Source organism: Podarcis vaucheri, assembly GCF_965113315.1.
Source record: "Podarcis vaucheri genome assembly, chromosome: 3".
Classification (NCBI taxonomy): domain Eukaryota; kingdom Metazoa; phylum Chordata; class Lepidosauria; order Squamata; family Lacertidae; genus Podarcis; species Podarcis vaucheri.
This window is the reverse complement of record NC_138761.1, coordinates 27,172,741-27,197,613: the sequence shown is the minus strand read 5'-3', so window position 1 is coordinate 27,197,613 and position 24,873 is coordinate 27,172,741. Positions and strand designations below refer to the sequence as shown.

Genomic DNA, 24,873 nt, shown 5'->3' with positions numbered 1-24,873 from the left:
AAAGTGCTTTGGATAACACTCCACTAAAGATGCAATTTAACAGCACAAAATGTCAGGATAAAAATGTTCAGTAATCACAGAACTAAAGTAAAGTAAGAACATATATAAAATAATGTATCACAGCCCTGTTATTTTATTATATGGCAACATAGACATACTTCTATAAATAAGCAATCATAAAGATTGGGGTGCATCTGTACTGGAATTGTTATAAACATGTTTTTATTGCTAGTTGTTTTACCACCTTGGGTTCATATGGGAGGTAGAATGGGATATAAGTTTAATAATAAATAAATAATAAATATAGCCCCTGCAGGTTTATATGAAAGGCCCAAACATTACAGTTTAGCCTTTCTTCACAGAGGAGTTGCTCCAGGCCCTTGATCATTTCAGTTGCCCTTTTCTGCCACACTGCAATGTTTACAGATAAAATTCCCCCATACCTGTTGAAAAGGTGCAGCCAAAAGGAGGAACAGGCATTCCTGTTTCTCCATAAGACGCATGTTCATCTCCTTTAGTACACTGATAGCACTCCAAAAGGTGGTTTAAGGAAAACCTTGGTGGGAGACCTGGGAATAAATGATTTTTGGAAAGATAAGCAGTGTTTGAAACTCGGATATACAAGGTAGGAGCCAAATGACTCCTTAAACCAGGGTTACAGTCGCCAAAACGGAATGCATGGTTACCATTTTTTTGGCCAGGTAGCTTGAAAATTGTATTTTTCAATTAAATTTTTTGGTTCCTGAAATTAATTCTGATTGTGCAGATAAAATATAATGAATAGAATTCTACTGCAGAGAATTGAAAACAGTCAAGATCCAAGGATCCCCAGATGGAGGAGATATCAGATGACATCCTGGCACCCGGGCATCTTCACTTGGTTGCAAGTGGCCGATTGTTGCTGTTTAGTAGAGTCCGACTCTTCGTGACCCCATGGACCAAAGCACACCAGGCACTCCTGTCTTCCACTGCCTTCCATTTTGGTCAAACTAATGTTAGTAGCGTGTTAGTAAGTGTCCGATAGCCATGTGCAAAATGCTTGATGATTTTGAATGCTGAAGCTAAGTACCAAAAACCCTGCAAACAAGTTTATAAAACTGCAGCTGACATTTATGCGGTCCTCAAATCTATTATTTCACTGGTTCTGAGCATCATTCAGATGGTCCATGGCACGTCCATATTAAGTAAGTGTATTGATTATTAATTGTATTTTATTGCTTCTTTTATTTATTATTTAATATCTCTGCTGACTGATTTCTGATACTGGACACCCCACAATCAATTAAACTGTTGTCTAGAATGAAATAGTGGAGGGGGGAAGGGGAGATGAGGAATCAAGAGCACTGGATGTTAAGAGCAGATCCCCCTGCTTAGTTTTGAAGCTCACTGGGTGATCTTGTGGCAAGGCTTGCCCTGCATGGCATAAGTATAAGAGTCATTTGGAGAAAATGTGGAATTAAAAAAGGATACAACTTATTTATTAAATTGATACACTGCCCTTCATCCAAAGATCACAGGGTGGTTTACAGCATAAAAAATACATGAAAACACATAAAATGAACAAACAAACAACAAGCACATTTAAAAGGCCACTGATTGTTTAATTAGCCAAAGGCCTAGGAGAAAAGGAATGTTTTTGCCTGGTGCCTAAAGAAATGTAGTGAAGGCACCAGGTGAGCGTCCCTGGGGAGAGCATTCCACAAATGGGGAGCCACCACAGAAAAAGCCCGTTCTTGTGTTGCCACCCTCAGATCCTCTCGCAGAGGAGGCACCAGAATGATTGTAGGATCCTGGTCGGTTCATATGGAGAGGGGCAGTTCTGAGGTTTCAGAGATCAAACCTGCACCTTGAACTGGGCCCCAAAACTGGCAGCTAGTTGCTGTCGGCACAGGCTTGGTGTACAGTGGTACCTCGGGTTACAGACGCTTCAGGTTACAGACTCTGCTAACCCAGAAATAGTACCTCGGGTTAAGAGCTTCAGGATGAGAACAGAAATCGTGCGGCAGCGGGAGGCCTCATTAGCTAAAGTGGTACCTCAGGTTAAGAACAGTTTCAGGTTAAGAACAGACCTCCAAAATGAATTAAGTTCTTAACCTGAGGTACCACTGTAATTTGCTCCAGTTGTCTTGCCCTGGTGAGTAACCTGGTACAGTGGTACCTCGGGTTAAGTACTTAATTCGTTCTGGAGGTCCGTTCTTAACCTGAAACTGTTCTTAACCTGAGGCACCACTTTAGCTAATGGGGCCTCCTGCTGCTGCCACACCACGGGAGCACGATTTCTGTTCTCATCCTGAAGCAAAGTTCTTAACCCGAGGTACTATTTCTGGGTTAGCGGAGTCTGTAACCTGGAGCGTCTGTAACCTGAAGCGTATGTAACCCGAGGTAATTTGGTCCAGTTGCCTTGCCCTGGTGAGCAACCTGGCCGTTGAATTCTGCACCAACTGACGTTTCCCAACCGTCTTCAAGAGGCAGCCCCAATTAAAAGGGGGGCTCAAGGCAGAAAGGGCCTGACCCGCTTTCTGCAAAGGGGAAGCGCGTGGTTTGGCCAAAATTAGGGTGAGGGGTGAAGAAAAGGGCTGCATCTCCCTCCCCTCCCCGCCCCCCCCCCGCCATGACTGGAGCGCTGGTGAAGCGGCGCAGAGGGAGACGTTGCCTCGGATACTCACCCTGTGGCCCAGCCTGGCAGCGGCGAACGAGAGAACGGCACAGCATGGTAACGACGGCCGCAGCGCACACTCCTGCCCTTTCCCCGCGCAACGACCACCGGGAGCAAATGAGCAGCCGGCCCCCTGCTTCGCGACGCTATCTCCCGCCAGCCCGAAGTACGCGCCAAAGTCGCCTCGCGCTAGCCATTGGATAGCGCAGAGGAACAGACCCCGCCTCCTCCTCCCCATTGGCTTCTCCTTTCCCACCGGCAAGGGTGAGGCCACGCCTCTCGCCAGCTATGAAATTGTAAGAGGCCCGTCCCTTCCATCAACACGCATGCGCGACAGCGTCCCGCAAACTCTCATGTTCATTCGACCGCAAAGGGAGCGCGACTACGACACGCGTGCGCACTAGAATAGCGGAGGGGAGGTTCCACCGCGCAGGCGCAGCTGACAGCCCGGCGTCTGCACATGCGCAGTGAATGGCCGTTAAAGACTGGAAAGAGGGAAGATAAGCGCGTGTGCGCGTCTGTGTGGTGGATAAGTGCCCTCCTCCCCGCCCCCTCCGGGCCTTGGCTGCCATGGCCTCTGCTTCCAAATCCTTCCTCGCCGATGCCGGCTACGGGGAGCAGGAGTTGGACGCCAACTCCGCCCTCATGGAGCTGGATAAAGGTAAGTGGAGGAGCGGCGGCACCGCCGCCGAGCGAGATGTGCGCATGCGCCGATAGCGGCGCGAGGAAGTCCCGCCCCTTTTGATGGACGGTGGGGAGTTTGAAGGCGGGTTTAGGTTGTGTTTAGATGGTGTCGCAAGCCATGCATGGGGATCTGTGAGACGATAAAAGCAACAGAAGGTTGTCGCTCTCCGTTTAACGGTGTCATCCTAGGCACGCCTGTGCAGAAGTGAGGCCCGTGGAATTCAGTGGGTCAGGCTAGGGATGTGTGAGATTGCAGCTTTGTACTGTGGCAGCTTAAGCTATAACAGCAACAGTTTTATTATATCGTAATTTATGATAGCCCATTACGTGTGGTGCAATCAGCCTTGGTACACTCCATGGCAAAATCTTACACAGAATTAGATGTGTAGCGGATGTTTAAGCGGGGTTGCTGCCCGCATGTTAACAATCAAGATTTCAGCCACTTAGCCATCTACAGATAAGGCACCCAAAACGTAATTATCCCAACTGAATCTTGTATTTCTTCATCCCACCTAATGCAATGTGTCCACATGCCATGGACAATATGCCTGCTTCTTCCATTGCTGCAGAGCTCCATTTCACAGATAACACAGTCACCCAGTGGAATTTGTTGTTGTACTGTAACAGCTGTTATGTCTGCACAGGTGTGCCAAATGGAATGATACCTTCCTCCCCTTCTCTGTTTTGCAGGTTTCCTAACACACACACACCCGAGCCAATATGGGGAGGGGCAAGGGATGGTGGTGGGGAAAGCCCTGTTGCTTAAGTGGAAACCCTTGCTCAGGGCTCCCACTGACAATGTTCATTCAGTGAATCCTCCCCACCCCGCCCCCGCCAGCCAAAGTACTTTACATGGTAGATTGTTAAGCTACAGGATTCACATCCACACAGTATGTTTATGGCCATCATCTTAGATGGCTTTAGAAGCAGATTAGACAAATTTATGGAGGGTGCAGTTTTCAGTGGCTACTAGGCTCTGTTAGGAGGAAGGGTAGGATATAAATAATTAAGAAGCCATTTTTAATACTTCTTCAAGCTTATGAGGCAATTGTGGAACTTGAGCTTGGAGAGCAATATCGTGCCTGTTTCTTGCTAGTAGGCTTCCAATAGGTACCATATCTGGTTGGCCACTGTGGGAGCACGATGCTGGACCAGGTGGGTACTTTGGTTCAGTCTAGGAAAGCTGCTTTTATATTGCATGTCAGTTTGCTTCAGTTTTTAAAAGTCCAGAGTGTTTAACTGCTATGGTGGTCTTCTTATTTGTCACAGGTCTCCGATCTGGCAAACTGGGGGAGCAGTGTGAAGCAGTTGTACGTTTTCCCAGACTCTTTCAGAAATACCCATTCCCAATTCTAATTAACTCAGCATTTTTAAAGCTAGCTGATGTTTTCAGAGTGGGGTAAGTAAAATTAGTTTGTTCCCGATTCTTAGTGTTCAAGGAACTGGTGTTTTCAATTCAAAGTTCTGGCGATGACTCTTTAAAGCCCTTTTATGGTTTGGTGCTAAAATACCTGAATTACCACTATCTCCCATATGAATGTTGCTTGCTCAGTTGCATGTCTCAAAGATGCCCGTAGTGGATTTGGTGTTCTTTTCCCCATTCTTTTTGATCTTCTTTCTTGCTGCATGTTTTATTTTGCTGCTTCTGGGCCTTTATCACTGCCTTTAAATATTATGTTGTAAATATTTGATATTGTTACATGCAGTGGTGTAGCGTGGGTTGTCAGCACCCGGGGCAAGGCAAGTAATTTGCGCCCCCTAACCCGTGGAATTGCGCCCCCTAACCCGTGGATTTGCGCCCCCTAACCCTAACCCCCAGATGTCGCGCCCGGTGCGGCCGGCCCCCCCTGCACCCCCAACGCTACGCCACTGGTTACATGGTTTGTATTTATGAACTGCTAACTGCCTTAAACATTTCTAAGAAAGGAAGGGTACAAATGTTGTAGGTAAATAAAATTTGTTTTAAAACAGAAACAACTTCCTGCGGCTGTGTGTTCTGAAAGTTACTCAGCAGAGTGAAAAACATTTGGAAAAAATCCTGAATGTGGATGAGTTTGTGAAAAGAGTTTTCTCGGTTATTCACAGCAATGATCCAGTTGCTCGAGCGATCACACTCAGGTATGCATGTTTAATGAGCAAGAACCTGCCCAAATGCTATATTCTTCAGAGTACTGTCTGTTGAATGGTTTCTTTAAATGTAAAGGTTCATCATTGTTCCACTCCATGTGTATGTCTTTAAGGGGCCGGAGCAAGGGCCAGAGCAAGATAACGAGACCCAGCTTTACAGCTGTGAAACATAGCAGGTGCTGCTGAGTTGTATTTGATTAAGGCGTGTCAGCATTTGGGTAGAGTATATAAGGAGCAGCACCTAGCTCTCCCATTACCCTGGGGGATGGGTTGGTGGTTGGGTCATGTTTGTTTGTTTATGTATTTAGTGTAAATGGAGTTTTTGTTTTTCTTATTAAAACCTTTAAGTACTTTTTGAGTCCTTTCTTTTTAATGCATGATCTCCCCAGCAAGCTCTCTGCAGCGTTACTATACTGCAAAAAGCCAACACTGTCAATGCAGTAAATGCAGGACCAATGTACATAGGAAGTTGCCTTATACCGAGTAAGGATATTGGTTTGTGTAGCCCAGTACTATTTATTCTGGCTGCTAAAATATCTTTAGGGTTTTTTCCATTTCTGCTAGGGAGTGAACTAGGAAGTTCCTTCACAGATGTGTTCTTTCACTGAGTTCTATCTGCCCAAGTCTCGAATTTATCTTGTTTGTCATGCATAGAATGGAATGTTCACATTTTCTTTCATCTTTACAAAACACTACCTGGATGACTGCATATTTATCTTGTAGGCATCCTCCTCCTTTATAGCAGGTTCAGTCCCTCTGTTTTATTTTCCAGGATGTTAGGCAGTATGGCATCCATAATTCCAGAAAGGAAGAATGCACATCACAGTATTCGTCAGAGCTTGGACTCACATGACAATGTAGAGGTTGAAGCTGCTATCTTTGCTGCAGCTAATTTTTCTGCCCAGTCCAAGTAAGTGGAACATCTGGTGTAATTCCATCTTTCCTGAATGTTCAGGCAGTACTTTTCAACTGCATAATGCTTTGTCTGCATTATCTTAGTAATCCTTAACAGCAGTCCTGTCAGGTAGGTCAGTATTATTTCCCCCATCTTGTAGATGGGAGGGCAGCCGAGTCTGCCTCAGATCACCAATTTAGTGATTTATACATTTTCATGGTTTTAAAAGATTTTTATTTCACTGTCAATCACCCTGAGAGCTAAGATGATGAAGAGGGGTATATATTAAGAAAATTAATAAATAGTGAGTTCAGGAAGGGGCCAAGATATAAACTAGGGGCCTCCTGGTTTGTAGCTCAGGCTGCAATTCTGTGCACATGTAGCTGGAAGCAATCCCTACTGAACTCAGTATAACTTATTTGTCCTGTATAGGTTTGTGCTGCATAGAATTATGCTGTTAGTTTTTCAGCCATTGTGCAACTCTAGCTTTCACCTGCAACTTCTCTGTATGTGTACATTTCACATTCATTTTGCTTACCCAGATGTGGGAGTTTGTTTCTGTAGTTCAGTTTGTATGACTGATTTATCCTGCTTCCCCTTCTTGTTCTTGATAGAGATTTTGCTGGAGGGATTTGTAACAAAATCAGTGAAATGATTCAAGGTATGTACATTTTATCCAACAAATAATGAAAAGCATTAAAAGGTTTTGATTTTGTTAAAGGTTATTGTATCTTAAGTAACTATTCTTTTGAACTAACCGTTCTTTTCTTTTAAAAAAGTGAATCTTTTTAGTTGTTGGAAGTTGCCCCTGCATTCAGTTGCCTCTGAATTTGATGCTCAGTTTCAATACTTGGTGTTAAGAATGCTTTTTCTGTCTTCTTTCCATAGGATTGGATTTTATTTTGATCTGTCATGCAGTGTTTTTAATGTTGTCTGTTGAAAGCGTAGTACATTATTTTAGAAGGTGGTGCTTTACAATAGAAACTTTCTTTGACATTTTCATTTATTTTTCAAATGTTGGTTATATGATGTGGGTCGCTATGTGGGAAAGCAGCAAGATGCTGAGCTGATTTGGACTTGAATACAACTAGCATTGGATATTGACTAGATGAGTCTAGTATTTAATTTCACTCTTAAGTATTTGTATTATTTGTTAGTGCTATATGAAGTGATATCTGTGTCCATGGTGTGTGGTAGAGTGCCATAAGCAAAAACGACAGGTCTGCACTTTGAGGAGCTTATAATCTAAATTTCAAATGGAGTGGAAGGGATTTTTTAAAATAATAATAATAATAACCCAGCTTGCATGGTCCTTGTTCTGTGACTCTAGTACTGAAATTAGTCATATTATTTTTATTTGCCCCAGAGCTCTCAATGTTCACATTTTATCATAGGCACGCCACATGTCACCCTGAAAGGTATTTTTCTTTTCATGTACTAGGTTTAGCCACTCCTGTAGACTTGAAGCTGAAGTTGATTCCCATCCTGCAGCATATGCATCATGATGCCAGCCTGGCCTCCAGTGCCCGCCAGTTACTCCAGCAGCTGGTGACATCCTACCCTTCTACCAAGATGGTCATTGTTACTTTACACACCTTTACCTTACTCGCTGCCTCCTCTTTGGTTGACATTCCCAAGCAGGTAACAGCTACAATTCTTCTGAGTATTTTCTTTGAAGTGCTTAGTGTACTCAAGTAAAATTGTCATGGTTCAGTTGAAGGGATCGTATTCAGCAAGACTTCATAGGCTTCATCAGGCCTTTCCCAAATATTTCAAGCCTGTCTTGGAAGTCATAAGAACTGGCAAATTGTGCTTTTTAATTTTTAAGGGGGGGGGATATATAAACTAAGATTTTTAGGTAACCCAAGGTCTGTACCACATTTTGTGCCCATACTTCATTTGTGCAAGATTGCAAAATATCCAGGTCCTGTCTGCTTAGATGGTATCGTGGTGAGTTTACAGAGCCATCAAAAGCTGTATGTAATTAAGAATTTTGATTGCTTGTTGAAATTTCTGAAAGCTTTAAGGTTATCTCCAAATGTACCCATGACAGAAAGCTATTTGATCCAGCGGAGGCTTCTGTTGGTGAAAAAGTGGAGATGATTTTCATTTATTTGCCCTTCTTTCTTTTGCTCTTCCTTGCTCATGCAAGGCATTCTTTTGGAACAATATGTTGGTGGTGCAACGAACTGCAAGAGAGAGGGAGAATTTATGAAAAATCTCTTCCTTCTGTTTAATTGAAGCCTCTGCTGAATCAAGGAGCTTTCCATCAGTGGAGAGACTCAGAATCAACCCTTCATGTTCAGGCTTCTCTTTTTATTTTTTTGTACTCGCATGCATGTTGAAAAATACAAGAAAGACGTCAAAAGTAGTTTCATCTAAAACTTGCTTTCTTACAGATACAGCTCTTATTGCAATACTTGAAGAATGACCCAAGAGAGGCTGTGAAGAGGCTTGCTATTCAAGATCTAAAGTTACTTGCAAATAAAACCCCACATACATGGAGCAGAGACAATATTCAGGTATTGTAAATGCTATCATGCTTGTTTTGGAACTGAACCACTAGGCCTTCTTTCAGATAAGACCTGTCAAACTCTTTGTTGTTGACTTCCAAGTAGATTTGCTTAGCATCACACTCCAGATGTAGGTCTCTGTTCATCATTTTAGAGATGTAACTTTTCGTTTAAGAGCTGATTTACCCACCATGTTTTATAAATAATAGAAGAAGCTTCTAACATTCTGCTTGGAGAAACCTCCCATCACTGCTCCTATACCCTGTAGCATCTCTCATAAAGTGGTGACTCTTCATCAGTCCTCAGGTACTAAGGTAGAAAAGCTCTGTGCGAGGATTGAGGAACAAGGTGATGAGGTTTCCAGATGTTACTGGCCTATGGCTCTCGTCACCCTTGACCATGTTGAGTGGGACTGTTTTGAACCCAAAATAAAAAAAAATCCTTCCAGTAGCACTTTAGAGACCAACTAAGTTTGTTATTGGTATGAGCTTTTGTGTGCATGCACACTTCTTCATTTTTGAATCCAGTGACATCTGGAGGGCCACATTCACCAAGATCACTTCACTAAGGTCATTTTTCAAGCATGTAATAGGCCAATCTTCCGTAACAGTAAATTGAGTTTATGTTACGCTCCAGTTTTTTAAATGTATGGTTTTTATTGTATTGTATTTTGGTATTTGCTTCTCTGTCCGTTGCTTTGTGAGTCATTCAGATAGTTCCTGTTATGTGGCAGTTAGATAAAAGGGCCCAATAAATATTAAATAAAAATAATCATTAGCAATTGGAAGGCAGTCTAGAGTAAGGCACCTACAGATCACCACCCACTTGCCACTCAGTCAGCTGTACCCTTATAGCAGATGAAAAACAGCTTTTTAGCCTTAGCCAGCCATAACTGGTTTCAGGAGTACAAGTGTTACCAGAAATGCACTTTGGCTTTGGTGTTAATTTGTGTCCCGCCTTTTGATGGGAGTCCCCACAAGCAGCCCATGGCATTAGTAAAATACAAGTGGAAGATGTGTGCTTTGGTGTCTTTGCCCTGCTTCTATCCCTCTTTGTATGTTGATTACCCGTACGTGCCAAAAATATGAACAAGGATGGTCAGATAGCAGTAATAGAAAGAGTAGAGAGATAGAGAAACCTGCTAGGAACCTTTTGGAAAACCATTTCTTCCGGGAAAGGTTTACTTGGAAGAAATGAAATGAGAATTTGTGAGGATTCTGGTGATTGGTTGCTTGGACTATAGGGGACTCCAAGCTTGCTTTGTCTTAGGAATCCAGGGCTCCTTTGTATTGTGTGTGTGAGGCAGGGGGCAGAGACTCAAATCTCCAGGCAATTCATTCTTGTTCAGTTTTGCATTCTTGCCTGCTCCCTCGATCCCTGCCTTCCTTGATACCTTGCCCTTCCTAGAGCTGGAACCTAGGACATCAGTGTATTTTCCTGGAGTATTGTTCTATAAAGATTACAAGTTTTCCTTGGGAGCACCAGCCTGTTTGTGTTGTTTTGAGAAAACCTTTGATTCTAGGGCTGGGGCCTGCCAGCAAGCCCTTGACAGAACTGAATTCTGCAAGATAGAGAAGTGCTTTAAAAATGCTTCCCTGGGGCAGTGTCAGAGCATTCTGATGCGTATTGCTCACACTGAGTCATTAAGGCGTTATGTTCCTTAACATTTGCAGGGCTTGTACAGAAAGTGGGCAGGGCAATATGACTTGTGGTGTGTCTGCGCTTGGATTCCTATGTGTGGCTCTGGCTGCCTCGCCTCAAAAAGTTGTACAATTGGGAAAGGTTCAGAAAAGGACAACCAAGATGATCAGGAGGATAACTCCCTTCTTAGGAAAGGTTGCAGCATTTAGAGAAATGACATGATAGAACTTTGAGCATGGCATGGAGGAAGTGGGCAGAGAAAAGTTTTGCTCCTACAAGAAGTAGTGACAGCTTTAGACAAATTCATGGAGGACAAGACATGGAGGCAGTATGCTTCTGAATACCAGTTGTTGGGAGTTGCATGTGGGGAGAGGGCATTTGCATTTGTGTCCTTCTTGCAGGCTTCTCATGTGTATCTGGTAGGCAACTGTGAAAATTATGGGGTGGGTGGGCCCTTGACCTGATCCAACAGAGCTCCTCTTCATTTAGGTGCAGATTTGCTTTGCCCAGTGGTCTCCCATACTATATTCCGGAGTTGCATCACAGTGCAATGCAGCCAGCCACCTTCTCTTCCCTGGACTTAGGCATTCATGGGTGCATCGTTGAATTTGTCACAGGAAAACAATTGAGCCATTTATTTTTCTCAGAAAGGAATTTTCACCCTGCTCTTAACAAATTCACCTTGTCAGTTTCTGTGTAAGTTCTGGTTCCGCCTTTATTCTGATCAGATCTTTAATAAAGAGTTTTGATGGATTGCCTAGTTAACAAATGTATCAATTTTTCCCCCCAAATGCAGCTTTTGATTAAATTTTTACTCCAGATTGACTTTTTCTTATTTGGTAAATTAATGAAAAAATGCAGCGAGCCATGCAAAAACATGTCAGCAGCTTCAGATGGCTTGACACATCATAAATGATAGTGGGGCTTAGGCAATTTGAAGAGAGTTTAGTTGTTGTCCAAATTATCCTTTACGTGCAGCCAGCTAGAAGTGGCTGTTTCCCACTTACTTGTCTGTGAGCTGCCCCACCCCACCCCCAAACTATTTTTTGCCCTATAGGACGCACTTTTTCACCTCCAAAAATGAAGGGGAAATGTGTGTGCGTCCTATGGGGCGAATGCAGGCTTTTGCTGAAGCCTGGAGAGTGAGAGGGGTCGGTGCGCACCGACCCCTCTTTCTCTCCAGGCTTCAGGAAGCTATCCCCCCAGCCCGGCAAGCTCCCAGAGCGATGCCAAAGCTGTGCGCAACTTCGCCATCGCTCTGGGACCCGTTCTGGGGGCTGGAGTCGGGGGAAGCTCCAGCTTCCCCCGCCCGCAGCCTTGCAAGCTCCCAGAGCGATGGCGAATGTGTGCGCACCTTCGCCATCGCTCTCCGACGGGTTCTGGGGGCGGGGGAAGCTCGGGCTACCCCCAGCCCCACAAGCCCCGGGAGCGATGGCGAAAGTGCGCTCACCTTCGTCATTGCTTTCGGACCCTTTCTGGGGGCGGGGGAAGCTCGGGCTTCCCCAGCCCCGCGCCTGGGGGGGGGGAATAATTTTTTCCCCTTTATTCCCCGCCCCCCAAATCTAGGTGCGTCCTATAGGGAGAAAAATACGGTATCTGCTGAGCTGCTGTATTGTCACAGCATGTTCACAACTATTCAGGAAAAAGCTGTAGCTTTGGAGCATCTTCTGTAAAGGAAGTAAAAGGTCAATTTGGCTAGAAAAAAACCCACTTGGAGCTTAGAGACAGAAGGTGTTTAGTGTGTGTTTTGGGGGGGAGGGAGAGACTGAGACATGAGTGCTGGGAACCAGGAAGGCTTGGAAATTTTCTGAAAAAGGACCTGCAGAACAGAGAGTTCAGAGGGAGAGTAGCTGAAGCAAGGGCAGAATAAGAAGTGAGCTGACAAGTAGTGTGGGGCCTACAGATGAAGGAGGCCAAGTCTGAAGTTAAATTAAGAGGGAAATGAAGAAAGGGGAAGCTTAACCTAGGAAGCTGCTTTATGCTGAGTGAGGTCATTGGTCCATCCAGCTCAGTATTGTCCACACTGACTGACAGCAACACTCCAGGGTTTCAAGACAGGGGTCTCTCTTAGCTGTACTTGGAAATGCCAAGCATTGAACTTGTGACCTTCTGCAACCCAAGCAGATGTTGTACTACTGAGCTACCACCCTTCTCCTTCAGCTGGAGGCAAACCTTACACAGGACCCAAGGACAAGGAGAGCTTTGTGGTGTTTGCATAAAAGGAATTTGGAAACTGAGGGGGTCACGGCTAGAAATCTGCACAGCAATTTCAAGAGCTGGAGTGTGCGTTTGAACTAACCGCCCAAGTCTCTAGCTGTAGGCCTCTCATCTTGTAAACATGATTAGAGCATTTGTTGGGACAGACTACCTGTTTAGATGAGCACTGTTTTCATTTTGTTCTATTCTTCCGTGGCTAATGATGTGAAACAAAGGTACATGTCAGCTGCAGTGTTCTTTAATATGGTTTTCTTCCTTTCAGCCATGCTCAGTGATGCGTTGAAACGTTCTAGCAAGAGGTGTTGTGATACAGACAGATGGTGGTGTTTTAAATCTCTGCTATTTTCAGTCTAAAGTCAAAGGCTGGAGAGAGAAATAATTGGTGGTGCACCTTCTGCTGACAACCCTGTTTTGCTCTCCCTCACTCCTCACAGTATTGAATTCTGTCAGGTGCTCCTGCTCTATTCTGCAGAACATTTTGATGGCTCCTGATCCCATGATCAGGACACCGTATACTGTAGTGTGACTTGGCTCTTGTTTTAGTTGTCATTGATCAGAAGTATTCTGCTAATACTGTTTTGCATGTAAGCCATACTAATTCTACTCAAGATCTGTCCAGAAGAACGAGGTGGGAAACAATGTCAAAACATGTGGGCTTTTAGCACTTTGTAGAACTGTATTTGTTTGTTTAAATTTACATCTTGTTCCTTGGCCTCTGTGGTAACTTCTGTCTCTTACATCATGGATGTTGGCAAATTGGATTTTAAAAAAGCAAAATAATATTAGAATTGGAGCTATCAGCAATGCACAAGGGAAACTGTTTTAGCACTCTGGAACTTGACAAAGTGTTTTATATTATGGATGGATGTTTTGTATTTTATTAATACTATTGCCTAATACGAGTTTGTCCTGGCCTTCGAGTAGAACAATAAGCTTAAGAAAGGAACTGAGTGCAAATACTGATGCAAGTCTTGGAAAGCTGGATTTTCATTTTTATTTGGTTAATATGAAGAGTTAACAAGGAAAGGGTCATGAGAAAATGAAAACATACGGGCTGAATATATGGGATATGACATGCTTTATTATTTGAATGTGCTGCTGAGTGCTGAATTTGAGCTAGGGTTCAAAGCTGAGCAAATATAACCAGCTCCCATAGATCTGGGAAGAAGGTAGGGCCTGGGCAATTTGGTTTTGTATCTGTGACACGGAAAGAGGGATTCCTGCCTTTGGTCACTATTCTGAAGATTACTAAAGATTTATATCACTCTTGCAAAATGTCAATAATGTGGTTTCCTGATAAAAAAACTAGAGGAAGTGGTGGGAAAATGTGAAAGATGACTGCAAGTCTTTAACTTTCCTATAAGGTGTATTCTGACTGCTGAGATCAATGTAGTATGGTACTGTATTACCTATTTTAGAAGACAATGGCAAACTGAGTGATATATTTAGTTTTAAACACACTAGGGGCACAATCAAATTTTATTTTCATTTTCTCTGTAATTTGTGGTTGTGCATGAAAGGAACTCTTTTTCTTTGTGCATGGAAGTTCCAAAAGGCTAGCACAATATTGGGTGTTTCTTCTGTCCAGCGTGTTGTGATGAAAGGAACAAATGTAATTTCTTTAGAGAGTTCTGTTAAACACTGGAGCATCATATAGCAATGGCAAGGAAATTCATCAGTGAATTGGAGGGGTTCTATTGATGGGTGTAACATACACAGTTCCATTTAAAACATAAACAAATCTGGTCTTTCCCCCTTGCCTTAGTTGGACATTCGACACTTTCTTTGTTTTCTGCATATTGAAAATCTGACTGTCTTCAGAATTCTATTTTGTTCTTAAAGCTTTTCTTTTCACCCACGGAGGTGGGTGAAACTTTGAAATACACAGGCACTATCTGCTGAAAAGCCAAAATTAGAACAGATTTGTCTGTGACTTCTTTTGGCCTGCATAGTTTCTTCTCCTTCCCCACACATCTGTCAGTTCCATTAATCTTGCCACTTCCTCCTCCTGCCCTATTTTTCCTTTCTTCCACATCCAATCTCTACTCAAGCATCATTAATTCTGTAAAAATCCAAAAATGACAGCTAGAATAGATTATTCTAATCTGATGCCGAAAAAGATGCTTTGCATGCTTTATTCCATGCAGATGCTGTCTTATCTTGCACCCCCCCCCCTTTTGTACGGAGGGGAGAAGGTCCTTCCACCAGGTCTTGCATCACCTTTTATTAGGCCACTAATAAAAAGACCACTTTTCAGAACAAATAAACAAGTCAGTACTTAGTAAGGACTGTTGCTCTAAAAGGAAACTATTTTTTCTATGCCTATGAAAGTTTGCCAGCAGGAAAATAACTTTTGTTGCATATCAGCAGCAGCTGCTGATACTAGTTAAGGGCAGATAGAGATGCTCTGTGCTTATTTTGGAGGCTTCTGTATTCCTTAGGTTGTGTGGGCTACCAAGACATGTCAGAGACTTTCTCCCTCCTTTCACTTTTTTACCCCTGAAGTGTGTTGCTTAAGTGAGAAGCATTTTACCTAGAAGGGGGCAGGGGCTATAAATGCATTCAGTTGTACCTGACCTTTAAATGATGATGCCACGTTAGTGAATGTTGTGCATAGGATTTTATTCTGTCTCCTGCAGCAGCACAAAGGAAGCTACCAGTGTACTTCACAGTGACATTTAATCTTTCCCAGTTGAGAGACATATACTTGCATGGAATGACACTTCCTTTCCTGGTGTGAATGAATAGGAAATACCAGGCTGGTAATTCAGCTCAAAAATAATTGACTTAGTGAAGTGCATAGCACACTGATTCTCATGACCGACCACAGCTTCTCTGACTGATTTCATACTGGCATGTTCATCACCCATGGCTCCAGTAACAAATGTTGACTTGCATGTTTGAGGCAGCCATCACATGTGAGATAGACCACAGGTAAAGCTTACCTGTCACCTCACATAACCTCAAACAGGACCTGGCATGGTGTAGTGACTAAGAGCTATTGAGCTGTGAGCCTGGAAGCCTGAAATTCAAGGGTGTTATTCAGCACACTCACTCCATCAGCTCAAGGACTTTCGGCTGCACAGTGGGACAACCTCACTCCAGGCACCCCGTAAATTTGTTCTGGGTTTCCCCCCAATCTTCAAGAGTGGAGAGGGTGGAGGCACATGCAGAGAGAGGAGGGGGAGACGGTTCTGTTGCGCAAAAAGAAATCCTTGAGCTAATGGAATGTGGGATACCTCCCCAAATCCCATAGTGGAGAATTATAGTATTTAGAGCTGAAATGGCCCTTGGTGGTTATCCCTTACAAGAGAAGACATTGTTCCTGTGCCTAAATTGCTCCAGAAAATGAGAGCTGGCTACCTCCTGAGGTGGTCTTTCCCACTATCAAACAGCTCTTTGCATTAAGACGTGTTTTTCCCCTCTGATGTTTAGCTGAAATTATGTTTCTTGCCATTTCAAAACCCATTAGTTTAGGTCCTGCCCACTGGAGCAACAGAGAACAAATCTGCCTTCTCCTCATTGGGCAGCCTTAGGCAAGATGCTTTCTCTCTTTCTCAGCTCCACAACCTACAATATGCGGATAATGTTGAACAGCTTTATAGGGTTATTATAAAGACTGCTGAGATAATGTTTGTGAAGAATTTTGAATACCCAGGCCTTATACAATTGCCAAGTATTTACGGTTACTAATAATCCCCCCCCCCCATGGAGGTACTTTGCATCCTCAATCAGGAATCAGGAATCATCAAGCCAGTGTGGTGTAGTGGTTAAGAGCGGTAGTCACGTAATCTGGGAAACCGGGTTCGCGTCTCCGCTCCTCCACATGCAGCTGCTGGGTGACCTTGGGCCCAGTCACACTTCTGTGAAGTCTCTCAGCCCCACTCACCTCACAGAGTGTTTGTTGTGGGGGAGGAAGGGAAAGGAGAATGTTAGCCGCTTTGAGACTACTGAAGGGGAGTGAAAGGCGGGATATCAAATCCAAACTCTTCTTCTTCTTCTTCTTCTATTATTATTTACTATTATATATTTTATTACATTTCTGTTATGTAAATGTTATGTATGCGTGTGAATAAAGCGTGAACACATGTTAATAATTTTTAATTCATTTTCCTTCCTTGTACTAAAATTGTTCTATCTCTTGGCTTTTAGGCACTATGTGAATGTGCTCTTCAAACTCCTTATGACAGTATGAAACTAGGCATGCTATCTGTACTTTCCACACTGTCGGGGACAATAGCCATCAAACAGTACTTCAGCATTGCTCCGGGTATGAATAGATTAGATCAGCCAAATTTTGGCACACTTTCAATTTTTCCCTGGTGTTGTTGCAGATATTAGTATAAGTGGTGCTTTTCAGTCTTTTGAACACTGTAAATAATGTTGAAAAGTGTGTTTCCTTGGAAAGGCACTGCAGCAGTTCAAAAACTGCAGAGCTAATTTTAATCACATTGTAAGACTCTGATCGCGGGTGGCGCTGTGGGTAAAAGCCTCAGCGCCTAGGGCTTGCCGATCGAAAGGTCGGCGGTTCGAATCCCCGCGGCGGGGTGCGCTCCCGCTGCTCGGTCCCAGCGCCTGCCAACCTAGCAGTTCGAAAGCACCCCCGGGTGCAAGTAGATAAATAGGTACCGCTTACCAGCGGGAAGGTAAACGGCGTTCCGTGTGCTGCGCTGGCTCGCCAGATGCAGCTTTGTCACGCTGGCCACGTGACCCGGAAGTGTCTCCGGACAGCGCTGGCCCCCGGCCTCTTGAGTGAGATGGGCGCACAAACCCCAGAGTCTGTCAAGACTGGCCCGTACGGGAAGGGGTACCTTTACCTTTACCTTTAAGACTCTGATAATGACCAAAATTATAAACCAAGAAACTAGTCTTGTGCTACAGTTGCCTTCCACATTAGTATTCTCTGACACCCTTCTTCTCTGCATATGATCATTTTAAAACCTGCACTTCCCTAGCATGAATTAATATGCTAGACAATAAGATAGAATACATTATTTACCTTTTAGTTGCCTGGGTTGCTGTTTTCGCTACACACAGCATTGCATGAACTGATTGGTACATCTGATTTAAACCATCCTCCGCTCTCCAGCTATGTCTCAGGATGGTCTCTAAGTTAATCAGATTGTTGATGCATTCTGTGTTTGGAGTCCTGATTTGGTTTATGTGAAGGTCTATTGATTTTGGAGGAGTTTAAACCCACTTATCTTTGGTAGCTCTTTGAATCTGAATGAATGATTTGTTGTCTTCATATTCCGCTCCTTCTCCAATGAACTTGGAACAGTCTTTCAACCTTGAAACAAGCCCCCTGAAGCAAGGTAGACTGAGAAACAATGAGGATCCCAAAGCCACCCTGCAGACAATTTTTCTGCAAGGGTGTGGAGTATCTACCATTTCACTTAAAAATAAATAAATGGAGGGGCCGATGGAATCTAGGGTATATTGTAGTGATTGGAACTTGCATAAATTTTAGATAAGATGGATGTGGATAGTGTCCATCTGGCTGTTCTGTGTTTTGGAAAAGCAGTATAGTTCTGTGCAGGTTCTACCATGTTGGCTTAAGAGCCAACATTATTTGCAGTCATCTTTGGGCCCTCCCTTCTCCTGTGCATGCTGTTTCTGAGAAAATGCTCACGATAAAGCAAAAACTCAGCTCTTGGGCCCCAACCCCCCAGGACTCCTGTCATGAACAAATCACTTGGGTGGGAGGGACAGAGTCATATTTCATTGAGGCATTGAAGAAGCTGAAAAATGACAGCAGCATCCCCTTCCCCAAAGCCTCTAGAGGTACTGAGAAATAAGGAAATTTAGAGAGGGACTTGAGCTGCTGCTTCCCTTTCTGGAAGCTTTGCAACTTGCTCAGACGGATGCACTACACCAGTCTTACTTCTTATTAGAAGACATCTGAAGGCAGGCCTGTATAGGGAGTTTTTAATGTTTGATGTCTTGCTGTGTTTTAATTTGTTGGAAGCTACCCAGAGTGGCTGGGATAACCCAGTCCGATGGATGGTGTTATTGTTATTAAAATAAATACCCCATTATAGCTTAGTTGGAGCTTAGGCAATGCTTATAACCAGACCATCTTCCTATTTTTCCCTTGCTCTTAAACTGTGGAAAAGAAAATACTGCATGTAATGAACAAGGCTTTGCTGTTTAGAAGTACCCTACTATTTCTCCCTTAGGAGCAACAGCTACGACAACAAGATCATCCGATATAGTCAAACTAGCACAGGAATGCTGTTACCATAATAACCAGGGTATTGCGGCTCATGGAGTCCGAGTTCTGACAAACATAGCTGCTTCATGCCAGGAAAAAGGTAATTCTAAAAGGATGGGTGGGTGGGCGTCACAGTATATCTCCCCATGTTTGATGTAACGTGCTGTGTTTTCCTTTGGAAACAAGTTGAACTCATGTGGACGTCTACCTTTGATGCTAAACTAGAGAGCTCAAGTAATTGCTGTTTACTTTCACTATTTTTCCATAGCTTATGCAGTATTTTGTTGGAATGAGAGCTAAGCATGGTCATCCTAATGTAAATCAGTGCACTGCTCTTGAGTTGACTGGGTGTGAACTGCAGACATTCTGCTCATTTCTCTGCCAATGTAATAAAAGAGAAATTTTAAGATGGTGTTGCTGCCTTCCAGTTTATAGCCAAATCTAATGGTCATGTGGTTTGGTTTGTTTTTCATTTCACCATTTTCTCCTCCCTAACACTAAGAAATGCATGCAAGCTAGAACTGACAGCATTTCAGTTCTTGGTGTTTTAAAATTGATGGAATTTCTTTGAAACTCATTTGGCTGTGCTGTATTACTGCATCAAGGCATTTCTAGATCCCAGATTTCCAAATTATGTTAAAGGGGAAATGTTTTGTTCTCTTTCATGGCCATGAGGACCACAGTGGCTAGTATTAAAACAGTCAGGAATTAAAGTTTAAATCTTTGTCCTAGATCTTTTGCCGTTGGAGCAGGATGCTGTCTTTGGCCTCGAATCCCTCCTTGTTCTTTGTAGTCAAGACAGCAGTCCAGGTACTCAAGCGACCTTAAAGGTAAATAATAAATCCACCCCCACCAACCCAGTTGTCTTCCATATTAATCTATGTAAGAGCAATGCAGGTTGTTTTAGTGGGGCCGCTTTTTGTGGTCTGGCTAACTACTTAAAATAGAAATAAATGCCCAATCACTACAGAATGCACGCAGATCAAGGGCAGGACTCATTAAGTTAGCAAGTCCGGAGTAGCCCAACATTTGCCTCACTGTGCTCTTGTGAACTGGCCACCCCATATAACCAAAGAGTGAGGACTGACATGCAAATGAGTTAACGCCCTTTGTGGAGCAGGTAGTCAGGAAAAATACTTAGGATAGGTGAATATGTAGTTTGTCTCATTGTCGTTCCATACAATAAGTAGTCATATTATATGTGTTGACTGTATATAGCACGAGTCTCATCTTTGTAAAAACAGAACGGAGATGGGACTAGAGTGCTATCCTACGTTTAAACCACATAAACCACAGTTCGATCCCGGCTTCTTCCAATGAATCATACTTTAAGCTAAACACAGTTTATCCTTTTTAGGCAGGATATAATCAGCCCAGCTTAGTTTTAAGTTTAGAAGCAGCTGATGATTCCCTAAGCTGGAAGGGTCTGCTGTACAGAAGCTTAAGGGCAGTATCCAACAAAACATTTCCATTAATGCAAGGACTTCTGGCTCTGCAGCGTAACTTCCATTCCCTCTCCTCTTCTCTGTGCACTTCCTAAATCTGAATCCTCCCTGCATGTTCTTTAGTTTAGAGGGTTTGGTGGTTTGGCAGAATGCCTTTGTGTTTTTTGGTTTATCCTTTATTTTGCACCTTCATGGTTACATGAACGTTGTGACCAAAAACGAGTAGCATTTGATAGATTTACGATGAATGTTAAACAAGCGTTTTTTGTTTTCCCCAAATGCAGATAGCACTCACTTGCATGGTGAAGCTGGCCAAGTGTCGCCCCCACCTGAGCCAGTCCATTGTGGAGTCCTTGTTGACACAGCTGCACAGCGCTCAAGATGCTGCCAGGATTCTCATGTGCCACTGCTTGGCAGCCATTGCCATGCAGTTACCGGTCTTGGGAGACGGAATGCTGGGGGACCTGATGGATCTCTATAAAGTGATTGGACGATCTGCATCTGATAAACAGCAAGAGCTTTTAGTAAGCAACATTGATTCCAGATATAGCAAACTGATCCTGGGTACCATTGGATTGAATAACCATTTTGTAAACATGTAGTATTACATGTTGTGCAACAGTCAACTTGCCTCATTGCAGGGAAAACCATGATGCAGTTACAACATTGCTGTGTTTTTTGCTTTCTCTTCTCATCATGGGGTTTCTTTCTCTTTTTTTGTATTCTTGTATCCTTTGCCATGTTTCTTTCCCATTCTTTCACAGCGTTAGCATTCACGTTTAAAAGACTTGTTACTTCTCTTTTCATTTTTGGTTATCAACCCTGTTGTAATAATAGTAATAATGATAATATTTTTTTATTTATACCCCGCCCTCCCCAGCCAAGGCTGGGCTCAGGGCGGCTAACAAGCAATAATAAAAACAAGTTGAATGAATACAACTTAAAAACAAGATTAAAATACAACATTAGTGTTGTAGAGAAATGTATAGTGGTTTTGGATAACAATTTTACACGAAAGGATTTCATTGCTTCTCGTTTCCTGCCTGTGGTACTGGAGGAATGTGTCTATGAACTTGTGAGAGAGTGAAAGCACATTATGACAAACCACTGGTCCAACAAGTATGAAAGCATATATCTGGGCAGACCTATCCTTCATCTAACCTATGGTTGCCACTAGTCATGATGCTTTCAAATAACCCCATAATTTTCAAAGCCAAAATGCTTCTGTCTAACAAATATGAGGGATTAGCATCAGAGCACTAGATGCTCTGATTAGATATCAACTGAATGTTCAGTCAGTAGAGAAGCTTGTTTGGCTACTAGATGAGGTGCTAGATAGACAGTTGGCTTTTTAAATTAAATAATGATGTCACTGGACACCTTGGATTTCATGAAGTCAATGTGATTACTGAAAGAGGTGTGTGTGTGTGTGTGTAGAGAGAGAGAGAGAGAGGAAGAGAGCATTTTTAATACTGTAAATGAAAAAAAACCCATTGAACTTGATGGTACAGAGGAGTGGCATGTTAAATTGTTTAACTTCTATTAAGTAAGCACCAAACAGATGTTTGTATTTTTCAGCCAGTAAAGGAAACTGAAAAGTCTGCATCCCAAACCTGAAACACATCCATTTAGGAGTATATCTGCACTCTTATTAATCTTAATCCTCCTTCAGTCCAGTAGGTGGCACTTGTTTTACATGGGTGGTCAGCTTGGCCTGGAAATGACAGCACCACTGGAAAAAGTCTTACCCATTTCCACCATGGTTGTAGACAGGACAGCTCAAAGTGGATTTGATGCATCCCAGGTCTGCATGGTTTTTGTATTGCCCACCTTATCCAAGTGGCAGCCCTTATGCACACCCCATTTGATTTGAATCTTGCCCCATCCACGGATAATGTGGGTTGGGGAGCGACTTTACTCAGCTGTGGAGGTGTTGAAGCGCATTATGTGGGTGCGGTTTTTTATACATGTGGTGATGTTTTGCTGGGTGCCATAATCACCCCTTCTGCTGCTTCCGTTGGTAAGGCACTCTTTGGTGGGCTCAGGCAACACAAATGAACATATAATTAAATCTGCTTTGTGAAAGTCTTACGTATCAGAAAACATGTATCGAGAGAAAGAGAGAGAGGTGTTGCATGCACGTGAACAGATATTTGCGCACAGCAGAGCTCAGGTTTCTGAACCTCAGTGAGGGTGTGCAAGTATCAGTTGAGGGCAGCAGGCAACAACTCAGCATTTGAACACATCAAGTACCACCCACTAGTGTGGGCGGGAAACATTGAGACAGTTCAATCGAAAGTGCTTGTGTGTGAACAAACATGCACAAACGGCCTTGCCAATACTAGCCAAGGCAGAGAGGAAGTTCCCTCAGCAATCTTGCTGATGCACAGGGAACAGGCTTTGGGAAGAACTCATTGATCCCACACACTGCTGTGTGTGAAACTGATAAAGGTATTTCAGATATAATGGGCAGAGGGCTGAAACAGCCTGTTGTTTGCTATACGATATTTTCATGTAATTTTGTTCCAGTTCTTTATTGTGACTGTGTTGTTGAATGTTTTTCTACTTCTTAATATCTTTGTAAGCCTCAGAAGCTTAACAAATGGGAAAGTGTAGAAAAGGACCACCAAAATCAAGGGGTTAGAACACCTTCTGTACCAGAAAAGGCCTTTTTGTTTAGGAAAGAGCATGTCTAAAGGTTGGACATGGTAGAGACTCGTGAAATTATGTGTGGTGTGGAGAAAGCAGGTTTTTTGCCCTCTCATATAAGACTAGAAATTGGATCAGTCGGTGAAATTGATTAGCAGTAGATGCAGGACAGACGAGAAGAAGCACTTCAGACAGCACATAATTTATGGAATTGTGCTCATAAGATGTGAAGGTGACATTAGCTTAGATGGCTTTAAAGGGGGGATTAAGCAAATTCTCACATCAATCATTAGCCATGAGGCAATGCTGAATGCAAGTGGCAAAGCAATAATGCAGAGCTGTTGTTTTAATGCCCTTCTGGTGATACCTGACTGATCACAGGTGCTGATTTGTAGTTTGATTTAGCAGGGCTTTTATGAGGGCATAAAGCCATTTCACTACCATTGGTTGTATCCAGCTAGGTTGTTCTCAGAGTAGACCAGTTGAAATCAGTGGCCTTAAGCTAGACCTACACATTAATTTCAGTGATCCAGTTGTATATAACCCCATGTTTACTTGCCAAAGCTTGCAATCCTTTTCAGACAGACCCACTTGCAAGCAATTTCCACTGAAATCCATGAGACTTTACTGGAGATAAATGTATCCAAGCTCAAGAGTGTTGGACTGGGTCCTAAGCTCTATTGGAACTGTGTTTGGTATTAGAGTGGTTAACCTTTCAAATAAAGTAACAGAAACTATTCAAATGTAGCACTAAACCGTGGTTTACAGAGTATGAACCTTGGACTCTGCCTTCCCCTTCTATATTCCTCCTGTTGTGGTCAGAGATTGAATAAAGTACTTACCACTCCTGGTTTAGCAGCAATGCTGTTTTGTCTAAACCTAGTAAACTATGGTTTGTGTAACCCGCCATTTCCCCACAAACCAGGATTGCATCGCAGTTTGATCCTAATTTGTCATTGTGATTCTGATTGGAAGGCAAATATACTAGTTTTTTACTAGTAAATTTACTAGTGAACCAGGTACATAACTACAGTCGTACCTTGGATGTCAAACGGAATTTGTTCTGAAAGTCTGTTTGACTTCCAAAATGTTCAGAAACCAAGGCGCGGCTTCCGATTGGCTGCAGGATTCCAAAGAACATTCGTAAACTGGAACATTCACTTCTGGCTTTGCAGTGTTCAGGAGCCAAAATGTTTGACTCGCAAGGCGTTCAGGATCCAAGGTATGACTGTATTCATTGTGCAAGTGGTGTGTGTGTGTGTGTGTGTGTGTGTGTGTGTGTGTGTACGGACCTGATGAGACCAAAACTCACGCTGGTGATGGCAGACTATGATTCCACATTATTTGTGGCTAGGGACTGTGTGATCTATTTTTTCATTCAGCTTTGCGCTATTCCTTCCTTGTTAGGTATCTCTTGCTACTGTGATATTTGTTGCCAGCCAGAAGACTTTATCCTCTGAAGTGAAAACTGTTATCAAACAACAGCTTGAAAATGTCTCCAATGGATGGACAGCTTACAGGATAGCCAGACAAGCTTCCAGAATGGTATGTGTGATCCATAATTTATAATTCAGGTTTCCCCAATAAGCAGGGCTAATTGACTCAGTTGAAAGTAACTCTTTGTACTCCTTAAATTCCCCATGAAGACTGTAACCTTTTGGGGAGATAGCTGCCCCACCTACGTGATCCAAAGTGGCTGCATTCCCCTCCCCACGTACTAGGGTCTTTTTTAAAGAATAAGGAGTAGAGTTAAAATATGTGAAAGCATGCTAAATTAAAACAATTCTACCTGCCAGATTCCAGCTATTGATGGACCAATTCCCCTCAGCTAA

The 24,873-nt window shown here is 43.1% G+C and overlaps 2 protein-coding genes across 3 annotated transcripts in view; one reads left to right on the top strand and one right to left on the bottom strand.

Moving 5' to 3' along the window:
* The window catches only part of DTL (denticleless E3 ubiquitin protein ligase homolog), a 30,813-nt gene extending 27,879 nt beyond the window's left edge, over positions 1–2,934 (bottom strand). Inside the window, exons 1-2 of the mRNA XM_082217552.1 lie at positions 2,667–2,934; positions 444–569 (exon numbers count right to left, since the gene is read on the bottom strand). Coding sequence (XP_082073678.1) covers positions 444–569; positions 2,667–2,712 — 172 coding nt within the window. The 5' untranslated portion in view covers positions 2,713–2,934. The remainder of the gene's footprint in view (positions 1–443; positions 570–2,666) is intronic.
* Positions 2,935–3,116: 182 nt separating this feature from the next.
* The window catches only part of INTS7 (integrator complex subunit 7), a 39,476-nt gene continuing 17,719 nt past the window's right edge, over positions 3,117–24,873 (top strand). Inside the window, exons 1-12 of one of the 2 annotated variants that reach the window (XM_082217416.1) lie at positions 3,117–3,317; positions 4,610–4,739; positions 5,312–5,458; positions 6,240–6,377; positions 6,977–7,023; positions 7,804–8,003; positions 8,762–8,884; positions 16,886–17,003; positions 18,913–19,047; positions 19,680–19,777; positions 20,677–20,916; positions 24,449–24,586. In XM_082217416.1, the coding sequence (XP_082073542.1) occupies positions 3,227–3,317; positions 4,610–4,739; positions 5,312–5,458; positions 6,240–6,377; positions 6,977–7,023; positions 7,804–8,003; positions 8,762–8,884; positions 16,886–17,003; positions 18,913–19,047; positions 19,680–19,777; positions 20,677–20,916; positions 24,449–24,586 (1,605 nt within the window). In that variant the 5' untranslated portion in view covers positions 3,117–3,226. The remainder of the gene's footprint in view (positions 3,318–4,609; positions 4,740–5,311; positions 5,459–6,239; positions 6,378–6,976; positions 7,024–7,803; positions 8,004–8,761; positions 8,885–16,885; positions 17,004–18,912; positions 19,048–19,679; positions 19,778–20,676; positions 20,917–24,448; positions 24,587–24,873) is intronic. The other variant, XM_082217417.1, reaches the window with a different exon arrangement.